The sequence below is a fragment of the Caretta caretta genome, chromosome 3 (assembly GCF_965140235.1).
Source record: "Caretta caretta isolate rCarCar2 chromosome 3, rCarCar1.hap1, whole genome shotgun sequence".
NCBI lineage: Eukaryota > Metazoa > Chordata > Testudines > Cheloniidae > Caretta > Caretta caretta.
The window spans coordinates 48,362,442-48,374,503 of record NC_134208.1 but is presented as its reverse complement, the minus strand read 5'-3'; the positions used below and the strand labels follow the sequence as shown (position 1 = coordinate 48,374,503).

Genomic DNA, 12,062 nt, shown 5'->3' with positions numbered 1-12,062 from the left:
AACGCATCTCTAGCTAGATTACTTACTAAGTTCTAAGACTCCATTCCTGTTCTGTTCCCTGCAAAAGCATCACACAGGCAGAGAGAGAGGGGCTTTATTTCTCCCTTCCCTCAGCTTTTGAAAGTATCTTGCCTCCTCATTGGTCATTTTGGTCAGGTGCCAGCGAGGTTCTCCTAGCTTCTTAACCCTTTACAGGTGAAAGGGTTTTTCCTCTGGCCAGGAGGGATTTTAAAGGTGTTTACCCTTCCCTTTGTATTTGACATTCCCCATTAAGGAACTTCTTCAAAAAACAAACAAAACCTGGGAAATTGAATACCAACAACAAAACGCCTCCATTAAAAGTCCATTAAAATTGCATTGTGAAGCACTTAAATTCTGAAAATTCTAAAACCAGTTTTGCTCCTGGTGCATAGGCATTATTTTGCATTATGTGATAATGTTCTATTATTCTCATAGGATACCTATATCATTCCATGTGGAGGGTGCAGTGAATGAGACAGGTGTCCTCAGGATCTGTACCTGAATGGGAGGCAAATTGTGCATGTAGGGTAAACTTCCATGGACTTACTCTGCATGTACACTGGTGCGATGAACAGCATTTCTGAACACCCTTTAGTGGACAAGGTAGATGGTGTACAGTGAACGAGGTGGACTACGTAGTGAATGAAGGAAGAGTTCAGACACTGAGTAGTGAGGATAAATATTAAACATCTCATTTACTCTGCATTATCTACCCAACACAATGAATGAGACAGAGGTGCTTTATGGCAACTAATAATATTATATAATCAGATAAGTAAGGTTTATATTGAAATGTACATGTATAAGGGGGATGAAGCTAAATTTACTTGGACACCCTTACCATTACCATTCCCTAATTTTTCAATTATTTTCTGTGCAACCATAATGTTCTTTAATATAATTTTCAAATTATTTGCTAGGATTTTTCTTTTGCCACTCCCTTCTGAAATGCAGGATGGACCCTACCTGATTCAGAAATCTTGCAATACTTAGTCGTTGTTTTATGATCACATGTTCTGACATGATCTTTAATTATTTTAGTAAATTTTCTTCCTTCCCTGAGGAATATATGGCTCTTTCTGGCATCTGTCCTTTGTTATTGTCTGTGAACACCGAGGAAAGAATTCATTTAATATTTATAAGCGTTTTCTCATTACAGCAATTAAAAACCTAGCTAGATTATACTTAGATTTTCATTTAACTCTACATCTCCTGTCATTTCCCCTGTGTTGCTACTTAGTGAAACTCATACAGAAATATAGCTACTTAATATAAGACAGAGGTGGGTAAATTATGGCCCGTGGGCCACGTCCGGCCCGCGGGACCGTCCTGCCCAGGCCTTGAGCTCCCTGCCGGGAAGGCTAGTCCAGCCCCTCCCCTGCTGTCCCCTCTCCTCTGCAGGCACAGCTGCCAGACATGCTGCGCTGAGTGGCATGGTAAGGGGGCCTGGGCTGCGGGGTTCCAGGGGGCAGTCAGAGGACAGGGAGCAGGGAGAGGTTAGATAGCTGTGGGAGTCCCACGGGGCCTGTCGGTGGGCGGGGGTGTGGATAGGGGTCGGGGCAGTCAGGGGACAGGGAGCGGGGGAGTTGGAAAGGCGTGGGAGTCCTGGGGGGCCTGTCAGGGGGCAGGGCTGTGGATAGGGGTCGGGACAGTCAGGGGACAGGGAGCGGGGGGGATGGATGGGGGTGGGGTCCCGGGGGGGCGATTGGGGCGGAGGGTCCTGGGGGTGTGTGTCAGGGGCCAAGGAGCAGGAGGGGTTGGATGGGTCGGGATTCTGAGGGGGGAATCAGGGGGTGGGAAGGGGGAGGTGTCGGATAGGGGGTGGGGCCAGGCTGTTTGGGGAGGCACAGTCTTCCCTACCCGCCCTCCATACAGTTTTGCAACCCCAGTGTGGCCCTCGGGCCAAAAAGTTTGCCCACCCCTGGTATAAGACAAGAAATATACCTCTGTTGTCTTCTTCTTTACTGCTATGGTTTAGTCAGATACCATTTTGATGATTTTATTAAATCTGCGTTTCCCAAGAATTAAATAATTTAGTTTCTGTGCATGAGATCGTTTCAGACATGAGTTGTTCTGTTGAACTCATTGACACCAGTGACATGTGTGAAGATACTCATGTGCATAAGCATTTGCAGGATCAGGGCATAACTTATTTTATTAAAGATAAACAGAATTGTTGACAGTAAAGTTGTCTTAAAACAATGAAAAAGAGGATATCATTTGTACAGTGTAATTGACTAGGGAGACTAAAGATAGATAAATATCTTTTCCACATTGAAATACCATGATTCCATTTAAAATTCCCCAAATACTATAGTTTCTAGTGTGGATCTTGACATTTATTTCCAAGGTTTATTAGATTCCAGTTATACAAAAACCTACATGCTGTGGGTAGCTCCATTGATTTCAGTAAGGCTACTCACAGACTGTAAAGCTTAACACATGTGTGAGTCATCCAGGATAAAAGCCTTGGTTTACTTGCAATGTTATTGAAGTATTATTCTCTTATTCCTCTTCATGGACCTATATATTAAAGTTGTTTTCTTGAACAGGTATTAATTTTGTCAGTTTTTAACACAAATTATATCTAATTCTAACACCTACTCTAAAATCTTTAGTGGTAGAAGAGGTGCGTTTCATCAATAAAATAATTAATGACTCACTATTTGGAAGCTGAGCACCTTGATTTGGGTGTGTTTCTAGCAGAGGCATCTGTTTTGTATGGAATGTTCCAACTTTTTGCATGGTTTGTATTGTTTATGCATCTTTTCCAATGGCAAGGACCCAGCTCTGCTGAAAAATCAGCCATAAAATGAGTCACAGTATTATGTTTGAAGGTGAGGTCATTATCATTTTTTGAAGTGCATTTAGTTTCATTTGGTCTATACTATGTAGAAAATTGCTTAATAATTCTACACAAAATTATGTCACTTTATATTTATATAAACCTTTATACTGAATGCAAAATAACATATGCGTTTAAAGCTTATGGGTATTTTTATTTATCCTGTCTATTTTATTTGTTTTTTACTTTTAGAAACCAAAATGCTTGTCTCCCCCCTGATGCTGTCTTTAACCCACGGATCCTCCCAGATTAAGCCAGTTAAATTAATCTAAATTAGTAGGATATGCATTATAACTGCAGTATAATCAGTTCAAGTTAGTAATGATTAAGAACTCATTTGAGAATAAATTATTGTTTACATATCAGAAACATACATAACATATATACTCTAAAGCTGTACAAAACACTGCCCTTGCTTAGGAACAGATTTTGCAACCCTTACTGGTGCAATGTAGTACTTTACTCCACAGAGAATTCACAGATAGATGATCACGAGGGATGACACACAGTATCTCTACAGCTGGAGCTGGGGAGACATACTCACACTTCCTCCCATCATGGGTTTCTAAGATCTCTGATGGGCATGTACTCAGGGTAGCTAGCCCATCCTGCAGCTCGTGTTGCTGTGGCTACATTCTGTTTTTAGCACACGAGCTCCGTATGCCTTCTTGAGATGGGAGTCACACACCCCACTCCAGGTGTACACATACTCTCAAAAGGAATCTTCTGAGCTTGCCCAGAAAGAACTGCCATACACTAGGTTGAGGAACAGGGGCTTTTGGTGAACTGAATGGTAATAAGCTTATGTCTGGAGAGCAATGAGGTACTTAAAAACCACAGGAGGAACTCTCTTTAAAGAAAAAGGCAATTTTTTATTGATTTCATGGCTCTTTTGTTCATGTAGGGGCTGGGGTCAGAAGAAAAGTCTAACTGAGATGAGGATGTAGGCACCCTTTTCCCTGGCCCTAAACTTCACTGCAACTTTTCCTGTTTGGAAAGAAGAGATGGTGACTGGCTAGGGATGGAGGCTCCATCTCCCCTCCAAAGTTTCAAAATATTTCCATTTGCACTTCTACTCCCCTATAACAGATGCACCCTTGCTTTTCAGTTTTAAAACCTGTTTTTTCCCTTGTCCAAGTACCAAAGGAACTCATTTTCAGTTAATTAGCCTCCTAGCTATGTTTCTGTTTCAGTAGGGGAAACAAGGACAGAGCCAATATGCTGTCTTCTGCAGTCTTTTCCGCTGAATGGAGCCTTTAGATAAATATAGATTTCAGAGTAACAGCCGTGTTAGTCTGTATTCGCAAAAAGAAAAGGAGTACTTGTGGCACCTTAGAGACTAACCAATTTATTTGAGCATGAGCTTTCGTGAGCTACAGCTCACTTCATCGGACGAAAGCTCATGCTCAAATAAATTGGTTAGTCTCTAAGGTGCCACAAGTACTCCTTTTCTTTTTAGATAAATATAAACTAGTTATTGTAGGTAGACAAAAATGTATGGGATATACAGCTGATTAAAAATAGGATGACTTTCATTGCAAATTTGTATTTTCATAAAATGAGGCTATGTTGTCTAATGGATAGGGCAGTGGAGTAGGACTCAGGAGATTAGAGTTCTTTTTCCAGTCCTGCCACTAGTTTGGTGCATCACGTCTCTCCTTGTGCCGTAAGTTTGCCTATCCGTAAAATGAGGATAATTATACTGACCTCCTTTGTATAGCCCTTTGAAATCTAAGGATAGAAGATGCTGTATAAGAGCGAAGTGTTATTATTTTATTTTATTCTAATGGGGATATATGAGTATCCATGTTTTGTGCAGGATTTTGGGTATAGGACTGTATGTATAAAATGTGTGGTATTTCACATAGATGGTTGTTTTAAGTTTTGGGATGCAGTAGCAGCATTTATCCAAAGTGATTGATGAACGCTACAACAGTTGTTTTTATTAATTTAACTATGTCACCATAAGAGACATCTTCCATTTGAGTACTTCATAGCTTTTAGTCAGTGTATTGGAGTTTATTTTTATTGTGAAAAAACAAGGCTTTCACACCAACTTGCCTGATCTTGTTCTGCAAGTTGACAGCTGAATAGGTGTCCTTTTGTATTTCATGCTGGTTTTACCAGCAAGTGTGAAATGCTTGGAAAGAAAGCAGAATGAAAAAACCAACAATATATGTTTATACAGAAAATATTTTTTCCTACTATATGTTGTGAAGTAAATCTTTATTAATCCATAATCTGCAGCAGTGTGACCATGACATCGATTAGTGTGTTCCTTTTTCAATAATTATTTATACCTTTCTGTTAATTGTAGTGAAATTCAAAGAATAACGTGAGCCTCATTCTGCTCTCATTAAAATCAATAGGGAAAACAAACTCCATCAGGGTAACAGTAGTTTAGGATTATGATCGATTTTTTATGAATGTGCCCTCAAGAAAGCACAAGAAAAACTGTGATTCTCACTGTCTGCCAGAACTGTCTTTTCGGTCACATGGGGTGTAGCAAAGTTAATGTAGCTTTTGGGATGGGGGGGATTGGTGTGCTGGAAAAACACATGATGTAATTATTAGTTTTGAAAAATGTGAAACATTTTGAACCTTTTGCTTCAATTTGTTTCTATTGCAAATGTCTTCAAGCTTTGCCTTTTGGAATTGTATGAAAATGGGCAATTTCTGCCAGGTAGCATTTACATTTCTCCCGCTCAAGTATAAAAATGAGAAAATTGAGGGAGGGAGCTGATCCCTAAAGCTGACCCTCACATAATTTGTTCTACGGGCTCTGGGTATGAAAAAATATAAATGTTTTCATATTTTGAAAGACTTGGGTGGGCAACTCCTCTTTTAATGTTAACTTTCTCCTCCTGCCATCAGCACCATCAGCTTTATAGGAAGCCATTCAACTGAATTTCAGAGATACAGCTATGACAAAGACATGGTTTCTGCTTCTGGTTTATTTCTTTCTCTCTCTTGCTCTTTCCCCCTCCCCCCATCTCCCTCTGCCGCCGTTTGGGTTGCTGATTTTTGTTTTGTTTTAAACATGGGCCTGGTTTTTTGGTGCAGAGCACCTATTACTCCAGTTAAGTTCAGTGGGAGCTGTGGGTGCTCAGCACGTTTGAAAATCACCTCTTCTTCTCATTTGCTAAGGCTGGCAGTGTTCTCCGTGCTGTACAAGGCAGACACTAATGAAGACCGTCCCTGTGCTGAGGAATTGACAGTACATACGTGGGAAAGCGAAGGAGCAGTGCTAATTTTGACATGTAAAACATAAAATATGGGGATAGCAATGGTCTGATGTTGGCATGAGTTAGTATTTGTGGACCTCATAAAAAATGTGGGCTTACAGGAAAGCTCTGAACAAGAGATGGAATTGAAAGACATTAAAATAGGGATGTTGTTCCAGGAATGAGGGATTGGGTGGCCCATGAAAGAAGACATGAGAGAATGAGGGAAGTGCAGCAAAGGGAGCAAGATGGAACACGATAATAGACCAGAATAGATATGTAAGCAGGAGTATACAGACACTTAAAGTGAGGGCCAGAGTCTTAAGCTTGCTTTGGTAGGTGAGAGGGTGCCAGCAGAGGGGAATGATCAGGTTGTAGTTGTCTGCTGCACTGAAAAAATTATTGTTCAGTTTTTATAATCTAATAAACAGAAAGTTTTTTTTAAAAATGAGAAGCAAAAATGGATAGGTGTACACAGCTGTACTTATTATTAGTTACCACATGCTCTTAAAACAGTTTTTTACACTCTACACTCATTGTAGAGACCTTTTAAAGTACTGCACTGTTCTGTTACAACAATTATATTTTCAAACACATAAATACTTACGGTAATTGTTGTTTTTGTTTTACAGGCCGGACCTGATAGACATGAATACCGTTGCTGTTCAAAGCAACCTTGCAAATTTAGAACATGCTTTTTATGTAGCAGAAAAACTTGGTGTCACCAGACTTCTGGATCCGGAAGGTGAGTTGATTCTTAAAGACTTCACTGCAAAACAAGGTGGCATCTCTGCAATGCTTCCAGTTCTGTGCTTAAGGCCAGTTAGGTAGAACTGCAGGGTCTTGATGTGTGGGTGAGACAATGGTGTTCAGAGAAGGGATTTAGGTTGATTAGGAACTGGGGAACCTTTTGGGAAAGGAAGAGCCTACAGAAAGGATAGGCTCCACCTAATGCAAAACAGAACAAGATTGCTGACCAGTAAAATTTAAAAGCTCACAGAGAAGTTTTTAAACCAGGAGCTGGGGGAAAGCCAACAGGTGCAGAGGAGGACATGGTTCAGAAAGAGACATCCCTTAGGGGAGTATTTATTAAAGGGGATTCTCTATATCCCAGTAAAAAGGTGAGTATAGAAGTTGATAAAGTACAGGTAGGAACTGAAGAGAAACAATCAAATAAAAGAGTCCCATTCCATTACGTCACATGAAGGCAGACAACTAAATATTGATACATTTTATAAGTGCTTGTATATGAATGCAAGAAGTCTAAAATGGGTGAACTCGAGTGCCTGGTAATAAATGAGGATATTGATATAATAGGCATCACAGAAACTTGGTGGAATGGTGACAATCAATGCAATATGGTAATACCAGGGTACAAAATATATAGGACTGAGCGAGTAGGTTGTGTTGTTGGGGGAGTGGCATTACATGTGAAAGAAAGCATAGAGTCAAATATAGTAAAAGTCTTAAATGAATCAGACAGTACCATGGAATTTCTATGGTTAGAAATTCCATGCTTGAATAATAATAATAATATAGCAGTAGGAATATAATACCGACCATCTGACCAGGATAGTGACAGTGATTGTGAAGTGATCAGGGGGATTAGAGATGCTACAAAAACAGAAAATTTAATAATAATGGGAGATTTCAACCATCCCCATATTGACTAGGTACATGCCACTTCAGGATGGGATGCAGAGATAAAATTTCTAGGCACCATTAAGGAATGCTTCTTGGAGCCACTGTTGGAAGACAGGATAATGGGCTAGATGGACCATTGGTCTTTACCCAGCTGGTCATTCTTATGTTCTTATGTTAAAATATAATCTAACTATCTGCAGGCTGTAGAGTATTTGTGAATATTCTTCACCACAGACTTTGTTCTGTTCTTAGATGTTGATGTCTCCTCTCCTGATGAGAAGTCAGTAATAACTTATGTGTCATCACTTTATGATGCATTTCCCAAAGTACTGGAAGGCGGCGAAGGCATCAGTGCAAATGTAAGTAAGCGAGTAACACCTATGAAGCATGGCAGCTTCATTGACAAGGCTTGATTTTAGAAGGTTTCAACTCAATACTGCAGTTAGCTACATTCTCCATAGACTGGTATAACAATAATAATAAACTAATATTACAAAATAACACAATTGAAAGTTTTTTCATGTTGTCAATAACTCGACTCTTGGTTTCATGATTTAACTGGGAGCTCCACATATTTAAAAAGACTAAACAAATACTGTATTTGATTTATAACAATACTGCACTTGCTTTACAGATGAAGACATTGAAATCGAGAGCTTAACTAATAAATAATGATTTGCCCAAAGCCACAGAGAGTGCTAGAATCAGAGCTGGGATCATAACTCAGAATCTTTTGGCTCCCAGTCCTGTGGTCAGACCATTAGGTTACACTCTCTGTTTATTATCTCTCTTGAATGGTATTAGAACTGGGAAGCTTCAATGTCATCATTAGAAATAGTTGAGGCCAAATCCTATTGGCCTTTCTCATGCAGGTTTCTCAATTGATTTAATTGGGATTTATTTTATGTTAGTATGATAAAGGGACCAGAATATTGTGAATGCCATTTTGGAATTGCTAAGCTTGGGAATTTATTTTGCTTTATGCGTCTGAAGAGCTGCATCCTTTTAAACCGAGACTATAAAAGAAAAAGAAAAAAAGTTGTTCTTGCTTTCTGATCTGCTGACTGTGATGTGCTTTTCTAGGATGTTGAAGTCAAGTGGGTTGAATACCAGAATATGGTGAACTACCTCATCCAGTGGATCAGGCACCATATCACAATAATATCTGACAGAGCATTTCCAAACAATCCTGTAGAACTGAAGGTGAGACACTGCGTCATACATGTACTTTGTTTGAAGAACAGTAGAAAAAAAATGAAGATTCTTATTTTATGCAGTTAAATCAAAGAGCAGTGTAATAACGTGGGTTTTCATATTTTTTTTAAATTTAAGAAACCTTGTAGCATTCCTGAGACCCTGTGTTCCCAAAGTTAAGCATGGGAGACTATAATATGGCGCTGTTCAAATTATTCACAGGACTCCAAATGTTTATATTTTAAAAAGATAAAATGATTTAGGCTTGGAAATATGAAATATGCAATACATATGGGCCAGATCCTCTGAGCTGCTAAGGTTCCTTTGTGTCCCTGGAGCAAATGAGATGCTCAGACGTGTTAGGTTTTATGTAAATTCTGTCACCCACCTGCCAGCCACCTTTCCTACCCCCCGATGTTAGCTTGTTCTTTGCATGCATGCATGCAGATGGTGGCCAGGATGAAACCCATTGAAAATCCTACCCTTTGATTGTCACCCCTCTTCCCATGCCCCAGCTACGTGAAATGTTTTGCTAGTGTCTTAACCTGCACAAGCAGATTTTTCACTGGTGGGCAAAGAATTTTTTATGCAAGTCTTTAATAGAACAATATAAGTCTATTAAACATAATGGAATGTGGTGAAGAAGTAGTAAAATACTCCCTTTTAGGAAATAGCTGGTGATATGTATTTATATTTTTCCAGGCACTTTATAACCAATACTTACAGTTTAAGGAAACAGAAATTCCACCAAAGGAGATAGATAAATCAAAAATTAAACGTCTTTATAAACTGCTGGAGGTAAGTTGTACTTTTTGTGCTTTCAGAGTAACAGCCGTGTTAGTCCGTATTCGCAAAAAGAAAAGGAGTACTTGTGGCACCTTAGAGACTAAAGGATGATGAAGTGAGCTGTAGCTCACGAAAGCTTATGCTCAAATAAATTGGTTAGTCTCTAAGGTGCCACAAGTACTCCTTTTCTTTTTTTGTGCTTTATTATATTCACTCTATTGTATTTCTGGTTTTTTGTTTGTTAACCAGCCATTATTTGTTTTTGAAGGTCTGGATAGAATTCGGACGCATCAAACTCCCTCAAGGCTACCATCCAAATGATATAGAAAAAGAGTGGGGAAAACTTATTATTGCCATGCTGGAAAGGGAGAAAACCCTTCGACCTGAAGTAGAACGGTATGCTAGTGAATGTTTGACAGGGGTGGTTTATTTTCTTTCTGCTCTTTTGCCTTACTTTGGAAACTATATTGGATGTCTTTTCCATGCTAAAAACTACATTATTGTTTTAGCTTGAAGAATGCTCACAGATTTTTTTCAGCCCTGTAGATCTTTTTCTGATGTGTAGTTTCAGGATCCATATGGTAATGAGTTGGGGGGTCTCAGCCAGTCCAGAATGAATAGTATCTGTGCCTCAATCAAAGTACTTAACTTGAATGAAATTCTCCCTATGCAAAAGGTCATGACAAGGTCTGTGCACCACTTAAATTCCATTTAAACCTTATTCTGAGGGCTGAAGGAGAATTTAAGTATGGCTCTGGCTTTTTGCCTAGGGATTAATTTCAGCCCATGCACACAAGCATATCTGAAGCTCCGTTTTTTTGGGTCAAGTAAAACTATATTGCACTCCAGTATATACAAAGCATTTAAACATACAAAATATTTGAGAGCAATCCTGCGTGAGTAGTGGAATATGTGACCTGATGTCTTTTCCATTACGAATGTCTGTGATTATGTGTATGTTGAACATTACTGAGATCTTGGGCCAGGCCTAAGAACAGATTTTGTTTTTGCAGGTACAATTTTGAGACCACAAAAAATTGCACTGGCACAAACAGAGTCCATCACCAGAAATCAGGCCTATTGTGTTTTAGAGGAGTTTTCTAACCTGGAATGGGCTCCTGGCTACTAAGAGTTTGGGTTAAACTCGTCCAAGTGTATGCATAGACCCCTGCAGCAGAGAGTCTGCAGGAGAGAGATTAAAATGGCAGAAGAGGGGCCAAAGGCAGCCAGGTTTGACTGACATATAAGGCTGCTGAATGAAGAGGGAGCATGGCTAAGGTGGGTGAGGATGTGCTGATTCAGAGCATCCTCTGCTGGTGTGGTTCCTCTGGAGTGGAATGTAAAGCTGCCCCCAACGGGCAGAGCAACACGTAGGAGGACAGTGGTGGAAACACTGACCTGTTCCTGATGTGATTTGAGGGTGACTGTGCTGAGGTGTGAGGGTGTGTGAAATTGGCCTATAGTTGTATTCATACTCACAAAAAGCTTTTATCATATTTTCAAATTGATTAAGACCTCATAAACATAAACTTCCCTCCATCTCTACGTATTTTATATTCATCAAATATATTTAAATATAATCAGATTGTCAGTTATGGGGCTCACCACTGCAAGATAAGGAGAGAAATTAATAATCTGGTAGTATTAGATCACTGAGACATTTATATTATTGATTGGGCTGGGAAACAGGAGTTTGCTGCCTCATAAACTGATAACTAGTATGCATGGCTGGGGCATATTGCTCTTTGGTACAAGCATGGACCACTGCAGCCTGAACTGCAGAATGGAATTTAATTGTGGCAAAAATGATAGCTGGGCTGATACTCAAATACAGTTGTGAATGAGTGACCACCTCCGGAGCACCCCCTCAAGGCTTGGGCTTACACTATAGGCATCCTGCCTCAGTTTCCCCCGAAGGGGATTCTTAAACTCCACACAACCCATTTCGTCTATTCACAATACCCTTTGCCATTTCTTGGAATCTGAGTTTAATCAGACAAAATCTTTATTAATGATCTGGATGATGGGATTAATTGCACCCGCAGCAAGTTTGCAGATGACACTAAACTGCGGGGAGAGGTAGATACGATGGAGGGTAGGGATAGGATATGGAGGGACCTAGACAAATTAGAGGATTGGGCCAAAAGAAATCTGATGAGGTTCAGCAAGGACAAGTGCAGAGTCCTGCACTTAGGATGGAAGAATCCTATGCACCGCTACAGGCTGGGGACCGACTGGATAAGCAGCAGTTCTGCAGAAAAGGACCTGGGGATTACAGTGGACAAGAAGCTGGATATGAGTCAACAGTGTGCCCTTGTTGCCAAGAAGGCCCATGGCATATTGGGCTG

At 40.0% G+C, this 12,062-nt stretch overlaps 1 protein-coding gene across 16 annotated transcripts in view; it reads left to right on the top strand.

Moving 5' to 3' along the window:
- DST (dystonin) overlaps positions 1-12,062 on the top strand; it is a 485,843-nt gene that overhangs the window by 261,275 nt on the left and 212,506 nt on the right. For all 16 annotated transcript variants that reach the window (XM_048845229.2, XM_075126480.1, XM_048845239.2 and 13 more), the window contains 5 exons: positions 6,723-6,835; positions 7,987-8,093; positions 8,818-8,937; positions 9,631-9,726; positions 9,983-10,110. In XM_048845229.2, the coding sequence (XP_048701186.2) occupies positions 6,723-6,835; positions 7,987-8,093; positions 8,818-8,937; positions 9,631-9,726; positions 9,983-10,110 (564 nt within the window). The remainder of the gene's footprint in view (positions 1-6,722; positions 6,836-7,986; positions 8,094-8,817; positions 8,938-9,630; positions 9,727-9,982; positions 10,111-12,062) is intronic.